Source organism: Sciurus carolinensis, chromosome 1 (genome assembly GCF_902686445.1).
Source record: "Sciurus carolinensis chromosome 1, mSciCar1.2, whole genome shotgun sequence".
NCBI classification, from domain to species: domain Eukaryota; kingdom Metazoa; phylum Chordata; class Mammalia; order Rodentia; family Sciuridae; genus Sciurus; species Sciurus carolinensis.
The window spans coordinates 192,372,900-192,394,939 of NC_062213.1; the positions used below are offsets into that span (position 1 = coordinate 192,372,900).

General features: G+C 39.5%; 2 protein-coding genes and 1 non-coding gene across 9 annotated transcripts; 1 reads left to right on the forward strand and 2 right to left on the reverse strand.

The window, feature by feature from the left end:
• Positions 1-344: 344 nt before the first annotated feature.
• Positions 345-451, reverse strand: LOC124968366 (U6 spliceosomal RNA). Its single transcript, XR_007105690.1, has one exon. It is a non-coding gene; the product is annotated as a U6 spliceosomal RNA (small nuclear RNA).
• A 2,043-nt stretch (positions 452-2,494) lies between these two features.
• On the forward strand, positions 2,495-14,175 carry Srsf10 (serine and arginine rich splicing factor 10). Of its 6 annotated transcripts, XM_047545372.1 has the most exons (7): positions 2,497-2,721; positions 4,129-4,233; positions 7,790-7,893; positions 9,075-9,237; positions 9,566-9,619; positions 9,751-9,852; positions 13,169-14,175. In XM_047545372.1, the coding sequence occupies exons 1-7, from the start codon at positions 2,657-2,659 to the stop codon at positions 13,227-13,229; spliced, it is 654 nt and encodes a 217-aa protein (XP_047401328.1). In that variant the 5' UTR covers positions 2,497-2,656; the 3' UTR covers positions 13,230-14,175. The 6 variants fall into 6 exon arrangements, with proteins under 6 accessions (XP_047401292.1, XP_047401328.1, XP_047401320.1 ...); XM_047545336.1 differs by lacking the exon at positions 13,169-14,175 and having other exon boundaries at positions 2,495-2,721; positions 9,569-9,619; positions 9,751-10,208; XM_047545364.1 differs by lacking the exon at positions 9,751-9,852 and having other exon boundaries at positions 9,569-9,619.
• A 2,787-nt stretch (positions 14,176-16,962) lies between these two features.
• Pnrc2 (proline rich nuclear receptor coactivator 2) lies at positions 16,963-20,625 on the reverse strand. Of its 2 annotated transcripts, none has more exons than XM_047545395.1 (3): positions 20,437-20,625; positions 19,399-19,600; positions 16,963-19,136 (listed from the first exon to the last, which is right to left on the reverse strand). In XM_047545395.1, exon 3 carries the CDS (start codon positions 19,116-19,118, stop codon positions 18,699-18,701), a length of 420 nt encoding a protein of 139 aa, XP_047401351.1. In that variant the 5' UTR covers positions 19,119-19,136; positions 19,399-19,600; positions 20,437-20,625; the 3' UTR covers positions 16,963-18,698. The 2 variants fall into 2 exon arrangements, with proteins under 2 accessions (XP_047401351.1, XP_047401342.1); XM_047545386.1 differs by having other exon boundaries at positions 19,399-19,604.
• Between the last annotated feature and the right edge of the window lie 1,415 nt (positions 20,626-22,040).

Sequence of the window (22,040 nt, forward strand, 5' to 3'; positions counted from 1 at the left end):
TTATGGTTACTTTGAAGTAAATGTGGTTTTAGAGTTTTGTTGTTTTTGAGAAAAATAATAGGTGAAAATTAGTGAGAATAATATGAACAATATTGACAATCAAAATCATATTAATAATCATAATAATGGTTACTTAATATTTATATCAATGATCATTACATCATTAATATTAGTGATGACTAATTATATAATAAGCTGCAGGTTATGCTTTCCAATGTATTTTAATGCACAATTTAATTGAAATATTCACAGAATTTAAAACTTGGGACTTGAGGATTAAAAATTATATTTGTTAAAACTATTGAATGGCCAGGGGAGATATTTTTCTTCCCATCTTTTTATTGAAAACTATGGAACACTTCCAGAACGTGCACCTCATTCTTAGGTAGAAGCCATGCTAATCTTCTCTGTATCGTTTCAATTTTTGTATGTGTGCTGCTAAAGTGAGCACAGGAAGATACTTTTGATAAACATGGTTGGGGGGAAATGACAAAACTGTACGCGTAGTATGATTTGAATTTTAACATTTATGTAAGCGTACAGAAATACATCAAAGTTTTAATAGTAATTAACTGTGCAAATATGATCAGTGGTGATTTTTTTTTTCTTTAAATTTTTCATTCCCACTGGGCACAGTGGTGCACATCTGTAACGCCAGCAACACACGTGACCGAGACAGGATTACAAATTCAAAGCCAGCCTCAGCAACTTAGCCTAAGCCCTCAGCAATTTATTGAGACCCTGTCTAAAAAAATAAAAAGGGCTGGAGATGTAGTTCTGGGGTAAAGCACCCCTGGATTCAATTCCTAGTACAAAAAAAAAAAAATTTTTTTTAAATCCCCCAAATCTTAACAATAACCATATAATACTTATAACTAGGGAAAATGTTATTTTGAGATTTTTTTCACTAAGTTGCTTAGGGCCTCACTAAGTTGCTGAGGCTGGCTTTGAACTTGTGATCATCCTGCCTCAGCCTCCCGAGGCCCTGGGATAACAGGTGTGCACCACCTCGTCCAGCTCCAAGTCTGTTTTCTTGCCACTAAAAAATAAATAACTGAGAGTACAAGCTCTTCCTGGACAGCCCTGTTTGAGGAGTTAAAAACAAAACAAAGAAACGCTACCACATTACTGTTTCCTTCATATTCCAAATCTGCAACTACTTTAGTTGTTTACCTACTTATTTTCAATTACCCACTCCCTGGAGACACAAGTTGCATGCTGTTTATGACTGAATTTCTGGAGTCTAACATAACATCTGAAAATTAATAGCTAATCAATAAACATTTTAATAAATTATGTGCCCAAAGCTTCTGGGGAAACGTAAATGTAGAAACAATAGCTTTGCTACAGAGCGCTATCCTATCACCACCTGTGTCAGGTCAATTGCCTTGGATGCTGGTTGATGCAAAAATAATTCTTTTATGGCCTTTACCTAAAATAAAAAGACCATTTGGTTAAAACTTGATTCCCTGCTATCTGCTTGGCCATGGAGGACATGCCAGGGGTGTTCTAACAGGAGTAGGGAATGGTTCTCAGGAGTTCTCCAAAGTGAAAAGCAGACTAAATATCATTTGCCTTTTTCATGCTCATACTGTCCACAAATCCAGAATGGAGTTTTCCAGAGACTGCATATGATGTTTGAGGAATGGTAGTGGAATGTGTGCGTTACTATGTCTTAAAACATTCATTTTAAATTCAAAAAGAGTAATTACAGATATAGCACACATTAAAATGGGGTGTGTGTGCTGGGGTAGAGCTAAACAGTAGAACCCTTGCTTTGAGTTCAAGCCCCAGAACAAAAACAATCAACCACCAAAAAACATAAACAAAAAAGAAACCTCTCTGGGGTCTTCCAGGTGTGAAGGGGTAATGAGCCCAACAAGCTTGAGAACCACTACAGCACAGGAACTTGGCACACCCAGGAAGCCATTAGCAACAAATACAGTATACATGGTGAGAGATTAAAATGTCAGGTCTGGTCGGCCTTTCATCTGTAGGAAGCTGCGGGGATAGGTGTGGGCTGCGAGCCATCCGGCCCGGGGAGTATGCCCAAGCCTGCCCACAGCACTAGGGCAACAGGCCCGGCTCCCCGGAACGGCAGACGCCTCCTTAGTTTGCATACTCGGTGCAAGCCGTAAATTTCTCCTCTTGGTTGTCTGGGCTCCAATAAAAGCCTAGGCAACACAGGGCAGTCTCTCCGAATTATAATGCCAAAACCTCGGTCCATTTAGTATTAACTGTAAAATGTGGCCTAGGGGCCAAGACGTTTGCTTCCTGGGGGAGGGGGAGGAGGTGCAAGCCAGCAAAGGCGGGAAAAAGAAGCACTAAAGAAAGAAAGAGGCCTGGGAGGGGAGGGGAAGCGCCAGCGCGAAAAGCCAATGAATGAGACCGAGGCTGCGGCTCGTGCTCCAGCCCTCCACGTGCGCAGGCGCACGCCTGGTAATCTCGCGGGAAAGAACCGTTGCCCGGCCCGGCGTTGCGCCGAGGTAGAAGGGGGGAGTGGAGGCGGGAGTGAAGTCTCGCGAGAAGAGGGTGGTTGCCGTAGCGGAGTCCTCTGGCTGTGTGCGTGTGTGTCTGTGTCTGAGGAGCCGCCGCCGGAGTCGCGGACGGTTTGCCGAGCCCGTTACTGCCCCTGGCCGAGACTCGCGCCGCCGTCATGTCCCGCTACCTGCGCCCCCCCAACACGTCTCTGTTCGTCAGGAACGTGGCCGACGACACCAGGTAGGTTCAGGGCAGGTACTCGGGGCCTGCGCGAGGAGGCCGCGGGCGCACGCAGAGGACCGAGCGGCGGCGGGCCGGGGGAAGGGCGGGGTGAAGATGGCGGGTTCCGCGCCCGCCTTGGCGCCCGCACTAGGCCGCGCCGGAGCGAGGCGGCGCCCTGGCCGCCGGGCCGGGCCGGGTCGGGCCGGGCGGCCGCGGGGTGCGCGGGCCGCGTGGCGGCGCGGCCCCTCCCCCGCCGCGGCGAGCCTTCTGCCCGCGCCCTCGGCGGGGCCTGCCAGCCGCCCGCTGCCATTGAGCTCCTTCCCGGTTCGGCGGGGTGCACGCCCCCTCGCCCCGCAGCGGGGCGGGTGGCTTGGTTGGTTTTTAGTTAAAAAAGAAAAAAGATTGCAGTGCAATAACGGGGTTGAGGGGGAGGAGCGCGGAAGAGCATGTGCTGTCCTTGCCTTCGCAGCGGCTGTGTGCATATTCGTAGTGGTTAATCCGCAGGAGACGTTGGGAGGAAAGCGATGCTGAGATTTCAGAAATAAAAATCTTCCCGTTACATGGAGTAGTTTCCTTTTTCGCGGAGAATCTGGTGACCCTTTGGAAAGGGAGGTTGAGGAGGTCTCCACTTTGATAGCTAATTGAGATTGATTGAGATTGTACTTAAATAGGCTTTGTTTTCAGCAGTCGCCTTATTTGCTGCGAATTGCCTATAAGAATTTTTTGGAAGAGATCTTATCACATGACGATGCTTAAATATTTAACAAATAACCTGCAAACAAGCCTTTTTCGGTTGGCGTTGTGTGATTTACTTCCTTCTGTCTTATTATTGTAAGGAAAAAGCAATAATTCTAAGCATCTAAAAGAATCTCTCCTTTGTTGTTTTGACAATGTTTAAGGAGTTAATTCTATGTGAGGCTTTTTTTTCCCCGCCAGACTTTATTTACCGCTAATTAATTGTCTTAACTCACTACGATTTGGGGGCGATTTTGTTCTGTATTTTCCAGAGTGCTAGAGTTAATTTGATACTGTTAAAAATAACCCAGAGCAGTACTGCTCTACCTTTTATGAAAAATGAAGGCTGTAGATTTAAAAATTGTGATTGTTTCCTTACATGTCTTTTCTGTGTAAAGTAATAAATGGACTCAAACTGCATTTTAATCTTCCAAATTCTTGGATCCTGGCTTTCCTTTATCAAAAAGGTATTGCTACTACATTTTTTGTATTGACAATTGCCTCAATGTCAAAATTTAGAAAGCTTTTCTGTTTCAAGTCAGTTAGGGCAAGGATACAGCTGAGACCCTAGGGTTATAGTGTTACTAATCACCGCCCCTTCTGTTAAGATTATTGGCAAATAATTATTACTTATAAAACTCTTTTAAGGGAATGAACATAAAAATTTGAGTTCTTTTCATGATGTTTTAGGTCTGAAGATTTACGGCGTGAATTTGGTCGTTATGGTCCTATAGTCGATGTGTATGTTCCACTTGATTTCTACACTCGACGCCCAAGAGGATTTGCTTATGTTCAATATCCTTTCTTCAGATGCTGATTAGTGAGGGGTGTTGAAGTTTGAAATTCAAGTTTATGTAAGTGGTAACATCTAAAAAGTAGTTTATTTTTGTCCTCTAATGTCTTATGTCTCCAAATTTTTGAAAATTAATTCTGACTCACATTGCTCTTACTATTTTCTTAAAGTTAATCCAAAAATAGTTAAATATTTAAATTCCCATTCATGATGCTGAAACTCAAATCAGTGATTATAATATGTGATTTAAATTTGAATACACTCTGGTTTCTACCACCTTTAATGTAAGTCAAATTAAAAGTTAATATGTTCTTGTGCTTAGCAATTAAAGTTTAGTATTTTTGTTTGTTAATTTGAATCACTTGATCAAAAACAAATTGTATAAAAATGAGGTAAACTTCTTTAATATTGTCCCCTAATTTGCTGTCCTCTGTTGTTACCTCAGAATGTAAAGCTGTACAGTTATGGCGACCCCAAAGAGAAAGCATGAAAGAACCTTTAGAGTAGAATTCAACACTTAAGGCAAGTAGACAAGCCAAAGACCTCTTAAGGATCAGGCTTGAAGAGAAGGGAGAGTTTGGGAAAAGAAAAAATAAAGAAAAGCTGGAAGAAGGACAAGCCTAATGGGAGACAAAGCCTCGCTTTATCTACAAAGGGGGAAAAGGTTGTTTTTCAAAGTTAAAGATAAAGCCATCTGTCATATTTGGCCAAGCATCTCATGACAAGTCCTTCTGACAAGCACTTAAAGAGTTAAAGGTCAAGATGAAGTTGAATGATGGCCAAGATTAAAGGAGTCATACCTGATGTATCCTACAGAATAACTATTTTCCTTTTTGTTTTTTTTAATGTTTTATAAGCAGTTAATTTTCAAAGTTATTTTGGTTTGGTCTAGTGACAAAACCTGTAACTTGATTTGTGTGGGCCTTTGATGTTGTGATTGTGGTCTTGTATAAATGCACTCTTTTAGCTTATCAAGTTAAAGTATAACCAGATGTAACATTGTTAAGCTTAAATTCGGCATATTTTGGTTTTGGACCAGGTGGTCAGAGGCTCTTTGAAGTAGCATGAAGTTCTGGGCTCAAGCCACAGAGCCCTGCTTAAAAGGGAGACAAGTGCATGCACTGGGGGCTACTTAGAAACAGCTCTGGTGGTCATGTACTGTCAGATCCACTAGAAATACCATATAAATTTTTAAATGACTTCTGGGAACACACACAAATTCCTAACTTCTGGAGCTTAACTCTGAAGCTTTCTGGCCCTGCACTGCTTTAGCACATATGATCAGTTGGCCTTGAATGGGTTGCAGAAGAAGGCCTTCTCCCTAGTATGGATACCTAATCAGGATGTGTGGGAATTCTATCCTTGACCCAGAGTTTCAGGTGACCTTGCTTCTTCCCTTCAGTGAGATCATCTCCCTGCAAAAACAAAGATTTGGGCTGTGGACTTGAGGTCAGGAAGAATTCTTACTACTTAAATGTTCAGTAAGTTCCTCAGAACTTTCTAGTTAGTAGAGTCCAAGTAAGAATTAATAAGGAAAGGCCAAGCTGCTACTGCAGGACCAGCAATCAAAGACAGTTGTGGAACTTAGTTGCAAAACTTTTACAGAGAAGATATATATCTACATATGGCTTGGTAAATAAAGGTAGTGATGCATTCTGACTTATAATGTTGATCTGATTTTACCTAGTTTGGGATGGTGTGGAAGTCAAGAACAGAAATTTTGACTCATGGTGATATTCGAGCCTTTAGAAAAGGGTGGTTGGTTACACAAAGGAATCCAAAAGAGTGATAAAAAATACATGTTCAGTAGGTCTTGATTGTGGTGTTAAAATAGTTAAAAAAAAGAAATACATAACAGTAAGAAATACGTAACAGGCTTACCAGTTCCACTTTTGCAAAGACCCTGAAGTACAAATTTCTCCACAACTGGCATTAGAGTGATACTTGGCTGCCCCTCCTGCTGCTCTCTGGCCTGACTCTTCCCAGTTAGCCTTCTCTTCCTATCTGTAGCTTAACAGGAACGGTGTAGAACCTTACCATCCAGCCCATAATTTTTTTTTTTATAGCCCTTGATGAAAATCCTTTTTTAAGTTATTATATTCTCTGTTGGGGTGACAAAGTAGTATACCCATTAGTGAACTTATCTCCTCTTAATTAGTTTGGAGCCCAACTGCATCAACTTTCAGGGATGTTCATTTATAGTATTCAAGGTCCTGAATCCCTCCATCAGCATTTTCATTTTGAAATGCTGGGTTATTTAAGAATTGAACAAGAGCAAACCTCCTTCCATTTAACCTACACACAGTGGCCTTAGGAAAAGAGTTGGGGACCCACTGCAGTCCTTAATTCCTTTCATAACACAAGGAAGTCTAGTAAGACTGAGGCAGACCATTGCATTTGTAATTAAAGAACACTTACATCAGTCTTGAATGAGTCACTTCAGGGATGTTTTATAAATCAGCTCTCCTAATCTCGTGTTGTTCTGTTTTCAAATCTGAGAACTAAAAATGGCAAACTAGAATAGTGATTTATTTATTTATTTGTGTATTTTTAGTAGGATAGAATGAAAATTCATAGTTGGCTCCCTTTCCAAACCTTTTATATCAGACACTACCTTGAATGTATATTTGACTTCTGTTGGAATGATGATTTTAGAAAAGGAGCTACATTTGGACAGAATAACTAATAAACCCCAAGGTTCTCATAGTATTACTGCTGACTCGAGTGGGAAAGTCATAGCAACTTAGCTTCTCAAATCAAAAATGAATACCAAAAGATACTAGTTAATGCTGGTAAATGTTATCTTGAAATTCTCAAGTTGGAAACCAGTCCCAAAACTACTTTGCAGGAAGCTTTATATTTAGTATCATGGCTGGGGCTTTCCAGTCTCAGGATCCTTATGATGCTCTGTTTTTTTCTTGATAGTATGCTTTTTGTTGCATGGATGTAATATGCATTTGGTATAGTGATACTGTCTTAATACCCACAAGTGGCTAGCAGCCTATCTTTCTAGTGCGGTGCAAGGAAGACAAATATATGAAATAATAGTATTAGATATATCTGGGGAAAAATAGCAAATACATTTGGAGTTAATGCTTTCACCTTTTCTAAGGTAAGGCATATACTGCTTGCTTACACAAGAACTATTGGCCTTTTCCTTTTTTTCCATTTAAAACAAATGTATGAAAACAGTATTTGGGTTTTAAGAAATTTTTGGCACCCAGCATAGAATTGACTGGCTTGTTTTTCTTATCTTTCTTGTTTATAAAGTTAACTTTTTAAAACTTGGGGAAACTTTTTAATAGGATAACTTGATGATTTAGCTATAACAGATCTGATAACGTGTTCACGTGTTTTCTAAAACATTTGCCTTAGAAAATCACACGTACTTTTATGTTGTGAAGCGTTATGTTGGCTGAATCAACCCAAGTAACAAGTAGGATTTGGTTGATTTTTTTAGAATATTAGGACTTTGTGAATTGTTCCAGCCTTACCAACTGAACTTTGATTCATTATCAAAGTTTGCAAAATTTCCCAAGCCCCCTTAACATTTAGCACATTTGAGGATGTTCGTGATGCTGAAGATGCTTTACATAATTTGGACAGAAAATGGATTTGTGGACGTCAAATCGAAATACAGTTTGCACAGGGGGATCGAAAGAGTAAGTACCATTACACCTAGCATAAGTTTAAATCCATTTTAGAAAATTTTTCGAGATTGATTTTTGGAAGCGTTGTTGCAATATGTGTACTCTGTTCAGATCCCAGAAGATTGTTTTAAGAACATAGTATCTTGGGTACTTCGTATTTTACAACGTTTTGGGGTAGGTGTAGGTAGGGCATGGAGAATGCCTGAAATGTATTTCAACTCTTTTTAGAAAGTTGATCAATACTATCAGCTGTGACATGTTTCATATACTGGGAGTGGAATTGAAAGGGATATAAATTTATAACATTTTGGGTCTCTTGAGCCATTTTTCTTCCTCATAGAGATCTTCAGAGTGGGGTTGGTGTTGTTGCCTAGCATGAGTTAGGCACTGGATTTAATCCTCAGCATCACATAAAAATAAATAAAAGTATTTTTTTAAAGGAAACTTAAAAAAAAAAAAAAAACTTCAAAGTTTGTTATGTGGCTGCATGACTATGGAAGTGAACTGATATACCTGGAAGGGCTATCCAGATTAAACCTAGACTAGATCTTATTTTAGTACTCTTTTAATTATTATGCAAGGTGTACACCAGATTTTAGCTATATTTCAGTGAGGCAGGAGTATAGACTTTAGGGTAAAGTAGACCTCAGTTTGAATTATGGCTCAACCATTATTTTACCCTGGAAAAATACTGGAAAATAGAGATTAACATAACTGCTAAAGAGTAAGAGCACTTAGGTAGACATAGTTGTTAATTCTCTTGTTCTGGAACTGGATGATGGGTTCCTAGGTAGTCACTGTTTTTTATATATACATACACATTCATACTTAAAGTATCTGTAGAATTGAGTGAGATGAGTCGAGAACCAAAGGTGTAGTGTATATAAGGCATTAAGTCAAGGAAATTGTAGTTTTTACATAAAGCAGTCTTGTGGTACACATCTTTGAAGATAAATAAATACCCAAGATGAATATTTATAACCTTGACCCAACCCAAGAAAAAAGACTAAATCGTCTTCTAGATCTGCATCTTACCAAAACTAAAGGCATGTCTAAGACAGATTGTAAAACACATTATTCCTCTGCCTTGGTATTAGAGAAGGGAATGTGGGGATTTTTTTTTTCCTACAATTTAAGGATGTAAATACTAAATTTCAATGTTTCTGAATACTTGTGTTCTGTGTATATCCTAGCTCCAAATCAAATGAAAGCCAAGGAAGGGAGGAATGTGTACAGTTCTTCACGCTATGATGATTATGATAGATACAGACGTTCTAGAAGCCGAAGTTACGAAAGGAGGAGATCAAGAAGTCGGTCTTTTGATTACAACTATAGAAGATCTTATAGCCCTCGAAAGTAAGTTTGATGTACAGTGATCTGTTTTTAATAAAAATATATGTTCATGATCAGGAGTGGGGGCGTGGACTTGTAATCCCACCTACTGGGGAGGCTGAAGCAGTAAGGTTGCTTGAATACAGAAGTTCAAGGCCAACCTGGGCAACATAGTGAGATCCTGTCTCAAAAACAAAAAGGATGTGTTTGTTAGCATTGTATTTTTACCTTTTTGTATATATTATATGTGTTGAATACTTTGTTGAGACTAAAAGTAGTGTTTTGTTTGAAAAGTTTTAAGACCTATAAATAGACATTTGTCACTGTTTGCTTTTTCTGATATGCTTTTTAGCAGTAGACCGACTGGAAGACCACGGCGTAGCAGAAGCCATTCCGACAATGATAGGTAAATAACTTTGCTTTGAAACAAGACTCATGTTTTTCAATTCAGAGTGAACTTTTGCTCTAAAAATAACAAATTTGATTAATATAGAATCTAATTTTTACTCTAATTGTATCTCTCCTCTGTTTTGAAAGATTCAAACACCGAAATCGATCTTTTTCAAGATCTAAATCCAATTCAAGATCACGGTCCAAGTCCCAGCCCAAGAAAGAAATGAAGGCTAAATCACGTTCTAGGTCTGCATCTCACACCAAAACTAGAGGCACCTCTAAAACAGATTCCAAAACACATTATAAGTCTGGCTCAAGATATGAAAAGGAATCAAGGAAAAAAGAACCACCTAGATCCAAATCTCAGTCAAGATCACAGTCTAGGTCTAGGTCAAAATCTAGATCAAGGTCTTGGACTAGTCCTAAGTCCAGTGGCCACTGATAGTATAAACCATGATTATTTTTAGGCATGTATCATTCATTTACTCATAGTTTGGTATACTTAAATTATCAGGAATACAATGTTGCAATGATGCGTAAAAAACACTTGTTAGTTTTCCCTGTACCAGGCAATGGTTATAATTAAAATGATATGCTGTTGAGAAGCCACTCTTAAGAGTCCAGTTTGTTTAATGTTATGGGCAGCTACCAATTTGTGGTGTCTCTGTATATTTTTGTAAAGATTCTCATTTTTTATGCTTGAAGTATTTGGTGAAAAGATGTTGGTTGACCATAATTTGCAACATTGTCTTATTAAAAATAAACTTTCATATCCATATTTGGTAGAACTGTTAACCTAGAAATGTAGCTTGCTAATAAGATGGAATGATACAAAAGTGAAGTTGTAGCCACAGTACAACACTGACTGCTCAGACACATTAGGTTCAGGGTGGACCTTTCTGTCTTGTCAAGATGTCTAGGCCCGTGATAATAGTTTATTTATGATACAGTGTGGAATAGTTCTTTTGTTTACCCCACTGTCTTGGGGAATGATGCCAACTGGGTTAAGTAGCATTTTCAGGGAGATTAAGTTTTCGACTGAAACATGGAGCCTTCACTGTTTTTTTTTTGTTGGTTTTTTTTTTTTTTTTTTTTTTCCCTCCTGGTTTCTATGAAGGTTTGGAACATGAAAACATGAGAAAAGCTCCCCTTAAACTTCAAGCAGGTCAACAATGACAAATAAATTTTAAGGGGAAAAGAATGTTCTTAACGTAGTTATTCTATTAAGAAGCATTGTTGCTTAGTTTTCTTACTGCTGTTAGGAGCAAGTGAATTGTTTCAAAGTAGGTTTGTGTGTGTGTGTGTGTGTGTTTGTGCACAGTGTAAAAGAACTGAATTTTGATGCTTAAGCGCACTCGCCTTGTGCATTTGTATCAAAATTTGCCTACCTCTTTATGAGGCAGGCTTGCTCTTCACACCTCAGCTTGTTTAATGTGAGGCAAGTGGAAAGAGAACACTCCCATTCTAGGTGAATGATTCTGTGGTGCCATGAAATTTAAAATAATTTTGGAAAAAGGGATTGTCAGTTTTAAGCAAGAGCCACTTCTTGAGCTTTTGATTATCAATGTCATACCTGACTAAAAATGGGGAAATAATACCATTAACTATTTATAATTTCTAGTATTTCTCTGAATGATCGTTTGGGTGGGGGGCAAAAAAAAAGTGACTTGAAATGTCCAGTCTCATTTCAGAGTAAAAAGCTAGCATCTTTTAAAATCTCAGAGTGCTTGCTTGCTTGCAGATGTAAGAAGTATTATGGGGAAACGATTCCTTTAGAGGATTACTTTTTTCAACTTTGGTTTTAGAAATCTAGGCCTAGCCTGTAAAGAACAAAAAGATGGTTTTTAAATACTGTTTGTGGAATGTGTTTAAAGGATTGATTCTACAACCTTTGTATATTTGATAGTATTTCTAACTTTCATTTCTTTACTGTTTGCAGTTAATGTTCATGTTCTGCTATGCAATCATTTATATGCACGTTTCTTTAATTTTTTTAGATTTTCCTGGATGTATAGTTTAAACAACAAAAAGTCTATTTAAAACTGTAGCAGTAGTTTGCAGTTCTAGCAAAGAGGAAAGTTGTGGGGTTAAACTTTGTATTTTCTTTCTTATAGAAGCTTCTAAAAAGGTATTTTTATATGTTCTTTTTAACAAATATTGTGTACAACCTTTAAAAACATCAATGTTTGGATCAAAACAAGACCCAGCTTATTTTCTGCTTGCTGTAAATTAAGCAAACATGCTATAATAAAAACAAAATGAAGGAAATAATGATTAACTGGAATTATTATAGTATTGGATAATGATTCTAAAATAATGAAAACAGTCCTTTGTAGATTTAGAAATATTTTTAATCAGCATTGCACTAGGCATAACTTACTTTGGAAATTACAGAAGTCTACATCTTTTACATAGTATTTAAGAACTCCTTACGTATGTCATTCATGATTGCTCATTAAACCTCTTAGGTTAAATAGCTTAAGAGGTTATTTGATAGTGTTAAGATACATATTAAAATTAAATTTGGGCCTACTAATTTTAAATTTATACTTTCATTAATGGCTGAATCAATAACTCTCTCCCCCTTCCTAAACAAGATCCATCAGGCCTTATGCTTATGACATGATTTTTAATTTTTTTCATTGAATGGTGGTGAGCACTTATTAAGTGATAGCCACTGTGGGGGCGTAGTACAGGTGTTATGTGGATTGAATTCTGGCTACTTTTACATTTATAGCAGGTAACTCATTAAGTATTTACCATGTGCCAGACACTGTTCAAGAGGCTGTATGTTGATTCATTCACTCTCCACAAAACCCTATGAGAATAAAGATGCTTTTATTTTCTGTCACAGATTAGGAAACTGAGGCACAAAGATAAGGCAGTAAATGACTGGTCAAGATAAGATTTTTTTTTAAATTTTGTTTTAAACAGACTAATTTGAGAGAAGTCAGTTGAGGAAAGAGCCTAATGAAATTGTTCAGTCTGTTTAGAATTAAAAGGTCTAATCTTTTTTTTTTTTTCCTTAATTTATTTTTAGACAACACCATTTTCTTGAGAAGCTTATATTGTTTATCAAATAATGTACCTAACAGCTTCACAAGGATTATATACTACAGTTGAACTCATAATAGTTAGCATCCTACTGATGGGTAGTGAGGATCTTTATATACCATTAAGCTAATTTTGAACCACATTGTTGAGTTTCACAGTTACTGAGTTCCTACTATGTCTGGCACTGGGCTTAATATTGAATAGTCATATCAACACACAAGTGAGGGCTAATATTTCACCTGTTTTTACTTGAGACCCCTCTGAATTTTTTTTAAGCCAAGTAAGCAAGAAGAAAAGAGAGATAATGCTTCAGAGAGAGAGGAGAGGTGCTACATTAGAGTATGAGCTCTTAAGTTACAACCTAGGGGAGAGACCTGGGAACTACTGTACTATTCTCTTGAAAATTTGACCCAGTAAGCTGCTACATCCAGTTCAACTAACAAAATCCTGTATACCACAGAGAAGAATAAAGAAAACCAAACTGACAAACATCCTTCTTTTATTTAAGACCAAACTGCAGCTGGAATACCCAGTACAGTTCTGCTTACTACACTTCAAGAAAGATCTGAAAGCGGAAAAAGAACCAAAGAAGGGCAGTTCAAGCGACCAAAGGGTGGGTGGAAGGTGCTGCAGTATGAATACTGTACGAATATTTTGACTCTGGTCTGAAAAGATAAAAGAATTATCGAAAACTACATGGAATAATTGAAGTCCCTTCGAGTTTGAAAGTAAGCATTTTAGGACAAATAAAAGGAAATTCAACTTTGTACTTGTGGAAACTAATCCCTAAATATGAACAGGTTTATATTGATTCATGGGTAACAGGTCCATAATAAACTATTGGAAACTAGGATGTCTGAATATCAAGGAAGACAGCCATAGTCTCTTACAGTGCCTCTATTGGTCTGTCTCAAACTGAATTGGGTGGGAAAAGGTATGGTCCAATATAAACTTTTTCTTGGTTATCTCTTAAAAGTCAGTTCCATTTACGCCATTATTGGCACGTCTTGCCTTTGTTTATTCTGGTGCCAGTGTTTTCTGCTTGTTTGCTTTGTTGCCATCTGAGTTTATTTACTTGTATACCACATGCAGTTTACATCTTTAACCACTCTCTTTCCCAGGTAAATTCCAATTATACTTGACATCCAGCTGAGAGGGCCCATCTCTTCTCACCTCTTTTGTAGTATGTTCAGCAAATATTTATTGAGCCCCTATCATGGGCACAGCATTGTACTGGATAATTGGGGAGAAGAATAGATAATTCCTTTATTCAATAAATGTCTACTGAGCACAATCTAGTGAATTGTTATAATATGGCCTCATTGCTTTGAGGTGTATTGTAACAATATTTTACACCATTCATATCCCAGTGTAATTATAAAACTCAATATACTATCAAAGATAAGTAATTTTTTGGTTTCCTGCCTTTTACAAGTATTTGTTTGCATCCCATTAATACAAATAATGAAAAATGTTTTAATTTGTAATAAACTGATTTATTGTGCAGTGACTGTACTATACTAGTTATTAAATTGTTAATTCTGCCTCAATCACACACATAAGGAAATAATAATCCCCAAAATAAATATTTAACTTTGCATTAGATCTAAAGGAGACCCTGGGTGCTATAATTAGATTATTTGGAGGCAGACAGCTGTTACCCCAGCTGATTTAGTATGTTCTGTAATTGAGAAAATGTTCACCAAATTATACTTTTTAGTCATTTATGTGTACATCTTACAGGGGACATGTTCTGTGTATAGTGAATAAATAACGTTTATAGTGTCACAAACATGTTTTGGATTCCTTAGTTCCTTTTTAGGATATAAAGTTTATCATACATTGATTCCATCACATTTGATTTTAGTCGTATCTAAAATCTAAAAACGGGTTTAAGCCTTTAATTTATAAGAACTTTGAACATACAGTAGAATATACAAGCCTGAAGGGAGGTCTAAAATGAAGGTATTTTTATCCCTATTTTTAAAAAAATATTTTTTTATCCTGCCCAAGAACATAAGTTACAGGTACTAGGTTAGAGTCCATAAATTCTGACTTGATTGGTTTTTGTTGGAAAATGTTAACAGCTTTATTTTCAAGGAGATAAAAATTGACCTACTGGAATCTAGAGTTTGCTTCAAGCAAATATCACAGATTTGAGATTTCTTTTTTATATCTTTACATAATTTCATCATTAGCATTGAACATTGAATTGGTGGTTCTTAAGGGTTGGAGGGCCTGTGTGATCTTTCAGAACAGTACCTGTGTAGTTCCTGTGTGTTTTGCCCTCTACCTTCTTTTTCCACTTCTTTTGAATTGAGGTTAAAACGTTCCAGGTTACAGTAGAGTTTAGTTGCATAGCTGGTTGAGATTTTACTTTTAAAAAATTAGTGACTATATAACACTTTTACTAGTCTTTGGTTTTATTTTTTGTTGGAAAATATTTGACTTATAACAATAGTATTCAATAATTCTCTGAGTTTTGAGTGTGGTAAATCAAAAGGTCCATGTGGTTTGGGCAGCTGTTGAATTATAGTCCATTGTTATACCTTAAGTGGTTGTTCCCATACATATTGAAAACTATCTATGTTATTAAGCACTTAATTTGCCAAACCAAATGCTTTTCAGATACTCCTGATTAATCCTAAAAGCACTCCTGGAAAATGAGTACTATTCCCATTTTACAAATGAGAAAAAAGTTGTCATTTACAGAATACTTCCATGATACTTATTTTTTGCATATCCTGCTTCATTTCTCAAATCATCTTGCACTGTAATGGTAACTTTTCTAAATTAGATTGTTAGACTCCAGTATACAGGCTGGTGTGGCTCAGACTCATTGTATCCTGGCTTTCCAAGTTTCAGTCTCTTTAGATATTTTTCATTGTATTTTATTTTGACCATGGTCCTATTTACAAAGTCTCTGGATTATATTTTGAAATGGGAACGCTGTGACTTGAGCAATATTTGGGAATAAACCAATGACATCCTACTAAGAGGACCTTTGAGACTTTTAGGAATCCCAGGAGTGAATACTCATTTTAAATAGTGATGACTTAATAGGTGTGAAGTAAGCAACCTGTTTATCTTTCACTGTTGACATCTGTAAGACATTCTGCTAGTCACGGAAAAGGCACCTTCTGGGGTCTTTTCCTCTACCCGTTCTTCCAACCGAGTTGGTTATCTTTATGATGTTTGTGTATTTGTAAAGCAGTTTCACCCTTGTGTTAAAAGATGGAGATTTTTTTTCTTTTGGAATAAAAAGTAAGGCATGTAAATTCATTTCATTGATAACAGTAGTTTGTAAAGAAGTAAAAGGCCTTTGTATCTAGTTTTTTTTTGCAGATCACATTTCTTTGAATGCTGGAGAGTGAAATAATAAACTGGTCTAGGAGCCAACAAATCTTGTTTTTTTTAGATTTTGCTCTGCCTTACAGATACCAATACCCTGGTAGACTTTCCCCTGGTTTTAAGAGGTTTTGGAGATATATTCTCCTTGGTTTAAAGTAATTGCCTATGAGAAATCAACTAAAAAACACTGGGAAAAACTTGTGCTTTTGGGAGGGAGGGACTTCTTGGGATTTAAGGATAGGTTTGTGGGCCTGCATTCCATTGTAATATATACATACAGGTTCTATCTGCAAACTACTTTATCACATGGGCATTGATGTTTCATGTCTGCATGCTTTCTGAAGGTTATCCACAATTAGTATTTTCTAATTAGCACTAAGGTATGAAACATTCATATGGTCACTGATCTTTTGCATTATTGGGAGCCTTTGTTGCTCTAACCCTCCATCCCGGGCACTTTTACCAGTTTCAGTCCCAAGCTAGAAGTCTTAGTACATTAAATGGGTTAGGCTGAAAAATTGGTCAGGCTAGTAAAATTGTAGTGCATCAGAGAAGAACTTGGCAATCCTTGGCACTCCTATACACAGAAATTATGCTGAAACTGAAGGAGAAAAAAAAATGACTACCTTACCTACAAATTGTTTGCATGGAAAAATAGTCTTGTCTTTACTGGAATTACTCAACTAGTTTAAGCCACCCGATGGTTTGGAACCTGTCCATTAAGAAAGCAATTAAGTGTGTGGTTGCTGTGATGCTTTTTTCTTCAAAGGGTCCCTTTTACATTTATGCTTCAAACGCCAGGTACTTGCCAATTTGAGCTCTTTTGTCCCATTTTCTGTAAACTGAAATCATCGGTTTACTAGGCTTTCAAAACTTGTGTAGTTCTTGAAAGTACTGTTTTGGGGGGTTAAAATAGCAAAATGTTTTGCTGTTGGCACTGCTGGAAAAGAATGAGTTCCAAATAGCTATTTTAATGGCATAACATCAAACTAATCAAAATATCAAACAGTAAATTAGTCTCATCAAGCCACAGTCACATTTTAGTTAATTATGTATATTCAAAGATTAGGCAGTCAACAGTTTTTGAAATAAAAACAAGCCACTGGGGGGAAATTTTTTATTTAATTTCATGTTTCAAATTCATATCATGTACAATAAGTACTACATAAATTTTGCCTTTAGTATATTCAGTATTTGACTTGGGCAACGGTTCATCTAAATTCATTTAGTGAAATACAACTTAGCCTGGTTACATTTAAAATATCAAAAAAGGTGCCAAATTAGAAAGTAGGGCATTATCAGAATTTAATTGGCCCATGCACTTTTCTAACTTGCTATTAGGCTGTTATATTTAGCATTTTCCCTTAAGGATGGTAAAACATGCAAAGGGGGTGTTATGCAAGAGATTACATCTTTTGCATGTGGTCCCCGGGTTGTACTTAACTCATGAGCAAAAAAAGCAACAAACAAAAACAACCCACTGGCACCAAACACCATTTCCATTTGTATCATTGGTTATAAGAACTGGTGAAAGCCAAAATGAATCTTTGGGTTTATAGACTGGAGGGTGGAGGAATCCTGTACTGCTTTTTACATCTCCTAAAAATAGGAAATGTTCTAGCAGCTTAAACCTTTTTAGTTATAATACAAAACTTATTACACTAGGATTTACTTTGTAATATAGTTTACAACCAAATCAATTATTACACACACACACTGGCACTTTAGCATGAGGGCAAACTTTAAAAACAATTCTGGACCTTTAAAATTAGGCCATAGTATAAAAAAACAGTCCATGGTCTTACATTCAGCAAATTCATACTAAAATACTCTTGTAGGCTAAAGGCCAAGAAGACTTTACATATGCTACAAGTTTATTACATGTATTTACATGGCTCTTCTTTCCTAGGTACTTAGAACTTTCACATTATACAGTTCCCCACTTTAAGCTTTGCAGGGATATGAGGCCAGATCACTGTAAGACTAGCCTGTGCAGTGCTGTAATACAAAAATTGTACTTTGAAAGCTATTGAGTGCTCAATACTATTTCTATAAAAAATGGTTTTAGTCCATCTATTGGCAGACACCTATCCACTGCAATTAAGAATCAGGGCAACTTGTGCATACTGTGCCTCATTCTAATAAACCCCAAGCGCCCTTTTCACATTCATCACTGTGCAATTTAGTAAAATACAACTATTAAAAATTCACATTTTCTCTTGGCAGTGCATTAAGTTGTTGGCGTGTTAACAGTTTGGCGTTCTGGGACATTAAACTTTCAAATGTCCACCTATTTTTCGATCCTTGTCTCAGCTAGATGCTTAATCTGATTCACTACAAGTAAATCTACTTATCCATGAATTTTAAGTTTTACTATATTCCCCCAATAAAAATAGAAAAAGTTGATTCCTTTAAACCATTCCCCAAATATAAACTTGGTTTTCACTTAAAAGCTATTCAATTCAGAACACTATCAAAGTACAGTTATTTTAAGTTGCACTGATAACCTCCATTACATCACAGTGCACACAATATGTAAAAACAAATGAGATGAAGTTTGATTAATATTCTTACATTAATAAGCAGTTTCACACAAATTAACTCCCTAGTGAAATCTGTAATTTGAAGACCAATTGACAACTATTTGTAAACTTAACTAAATTTAAACATTAGTACTTTATCTTATTTTATACCTGTACTTTAAGTAAGGTTTTAAGTTGAAATGTCATTATTTCCTTGTCTGAAGGATTAAAGTTCACAGGAACCCAGTGGCTTGGTGGTTTGGGAAGAACACTTGGTGATGGTGGCTCACTAAATTTGGCTCCAGCATAGTTCTGATTAGCTTGAGACTTAAAAAGTAAGCTGGGACTTGATAAGCTAGCATTCCAATTTGGATTACTTGGAAAATTTTTGTTCTTCCCCCCATTTTGCATGGCCTGCCATGCAGCTGTGGATGAATTATAACCATGTCCTCTTTCTTTTTTCTTATGAACAATTTTCATCTGGGAATTCTGATCCTTGGTCTTCTGTCTATTAAGCTGCTGTTGGTTCTTACTACCATTTCTAGATTGAGGGGCTGGAATGTTATACCTCTCTCCTCCACCCATCTTCAGCTTCTTTGTCACCTGAAAGTGGAAAGAAATATTGAGTCAAAGTTCAGTACAAGTTCAAACACTAAGAAGTCTCTTTAAGTTCTTTTTAGCTCCAGAAATCTTGGGGAAGACTCAAAATCAAAGCAAGCCATTCCACTTCATTATATGAACAGCCTGAATTGCCTTTCCTAAGAAAAATGAGCCTACCCACAAATCAGAATGTAGACCTGTTTAAAAACAACTTAGGATGGGTTCACCATAAAATATATGCCCCATTATGATGTGAGCTTTATACCTTTCGGTCTGCTTTTCCGATTGCAGGATTTCCACTACCTGTCCTCTTCCTTGTTGCCAAGCCCAGGATAATAGGTGTTGCTTTCTGCCGGATCCTCTCCTTTGTCTCAATACAGAAGTTTTCATGGGCCAATCTGCTGGGTTCAGCCTAGAAGCTGAGGCCAACATCTGAGTCTCCTCAGCACACAAGTTTGAGAGAAGTCCTAGCTAGGAAAGTAAAGATTACTTCATTACTTCAATTAAAAAAAACAGGAGAAAGTAATCATTTAAATTCACTAAATTGTTTCAAGAATGGCTACTTCCTGAACGAAAAAATTTCTAGAAAATAAGCTCTCTGAAAATGGCTTTCTCTGACCTCATAGCTGCCATCATTTTAAGAACTCATCTCATGCCTGGGGGATTTTTACAAGTGTCTCTGCGATTCCACAACTTTGTTTTTATCTTCTTGCCAGAAAAGATCTTTGAGATTCGCTCACATTCTGTGACCAGAATGTTGAAGCAGGCAAGCGCGGGCCGCACCAGGAACGCTTACGGGAGGCGGCGGGGGCCGGGGCCGGCCGCCCGGGCGGCGAGCGCTTGCGGGCCTGCTGCGCGGCCGGGCTCCGTCCCTGCGCCACGGGAAGCCGCCGAGCTGGGCATGACGGCGCGCTGGCGCCGGGCCGCCGCTCCCTCGTCCACCTCGCCAGCACGGTGCCCGCTCTGGTTGCCACTCCCGAGCAAGTTTCCTCAAGCCATGACACGTTCACGCGCGCCCACCAGCAACGCCTCCCTGAGGCCACGCTGACCAGGGGTCCCTTCCGTGTGATGGTCGCGGATCCGAGTTACAAACGCCCCCTTCCTTCCGCAAGGGCGCCGGGGCTTGCCAGTTTTAACAACCTCAAGAAACCACAGTTCCGGACCGAGTCACTCCGGGCTGCGACCCGCTCGGCCCCGCGCAGGCGGCTGCCCTCGCGCCCGCCGGGCTCGCGGCTCGCCCCTCGCCGCGGTCCCCAACAATGGGGAGCGCGGCCGCCAACATGGCCGCGCCGCCGCCACTCACCGACTTCAAGCTCGGACTGCGGCGGCTCCCTCTCGACGTCGAAGCCTCCCTCCCTTTCCAGGGAGAGATGAGGCACGGATCGAACAAAGCTCACGAGCGCCGACGAGCTAGCTGCTGACCACCCCGCGTCTGCGACCCGACCTCCTTCTGCCTCTACCAACAAAATGGAGGCGGCGGCGAGCGCAGAAGCGGGGCCGGGGCTCCGCGGCCAATCAGCGCACGGCGGCGCGGGGCCCGGCCAATGAGGAGCGGGCCGCCGCCTGTTGCTGGGGCAGGCCGGGGGCGAGGGCGGGGAGGCTGTTGTGGCCAGGGTTTGAAATCCTCCGGGAGGAGCATGTCGGGAATAACTGCCGGGCCGCGGCGGCCGCCTCCGCGCGTGGGGCCTGGGCCGCTGGCCTCTGCAGGGCGCGGCGCTCCGCCGGCCCTGGCCTCCCTCCCCCAGGGTCGCCGGAGGGGGCGTGCGTCCCGAGCCCGGCCACCGCGTCGCGGAGCCGATTTCCGTAGGCGGGAGACGCTCGGAAAGCCGGTCCCCGCGGCCGGCGCCCGCCGCCCCTCCCTCCCGCGGTTCCTGCGCGTCCCGAACCCCCGGCGCCCGGCCGCGCAGTCGCCCCGCAGTCGCCCCGCAGTCGCGGCTCCTGCCGAGGCGTTGGCGACGCTCGGGTCCGCCGCGCGCTTCCTCGGCGTGTCCCCGCCGTCCCGACTCGCGTTAGAGCGAGTCCTCTTTCTGCCCCAGCAGGACCGGCCGTCAGGCGGGTCGTGCCAGGAGGCGCAGGGAAGGGCAGATGTACAAGCCACCCAGAGCGGATGTTTTAAAAGCGAACCCTTGATTTCTGTGAATAGGAAGGGTTCTGGGGTGAAGGCCCCAGGGTACGCTCATCGCTCTCTACTGAGTTTGCGTGCCCGGGTGGGCGTGAGAGTAGGCAGCTGGATAGAACGTAGGAATGGTTTTTCACGGAATTTAGGTTCGCTTTCTAAGTCTCGCCCCCACCTCCCAGGCCAAGCCAGACCCGGTGTTCTAGCCATGGATCTGAAGTTACTGCATCTCTAATGATGAAATTCGTTAATGTGATTTGGTAAAACAAGATACTTTTGAGCGGGGGAATTTCTGGTGTTAATCATATTCAAGTAAGATGTAAATGCGACTGCCATCTTAGGGAAGGTGGAATTGTTTCCCCCACACTCAGAAGCATGCTTAGACATCCGACCAGATAACCAGTTTATACTTAAATGAGTTCAAGACTTTGACATCTGCCAGTCGTGGCTCACACCTGTGATCTCAGTCACTCCAGATGCTGAAGTGGAATGCAAGTTCATATCCAGCCTCAACAATTGCAAGACCCTGTCTCGAAATTTAAAAAAAATAAATAACATTTTAAAAGGCCCATATGACATTTTTTTATGATTTATTTATTTTTTTAAATTTATTTTGTTTCATTGTAAACAAATGGGGTACAATTTGGTCGTACATGAAGTGGAGTCATACCATGTGTGTAATCATACATGTACATAGTATAATGATGTTTGTCTCATTCTGTTATTTTTCCTTCCCCCCATCCCCACCCCTCTATTCCCTCTATACAGTCCTTCCTTCCTCCATTCTTGCC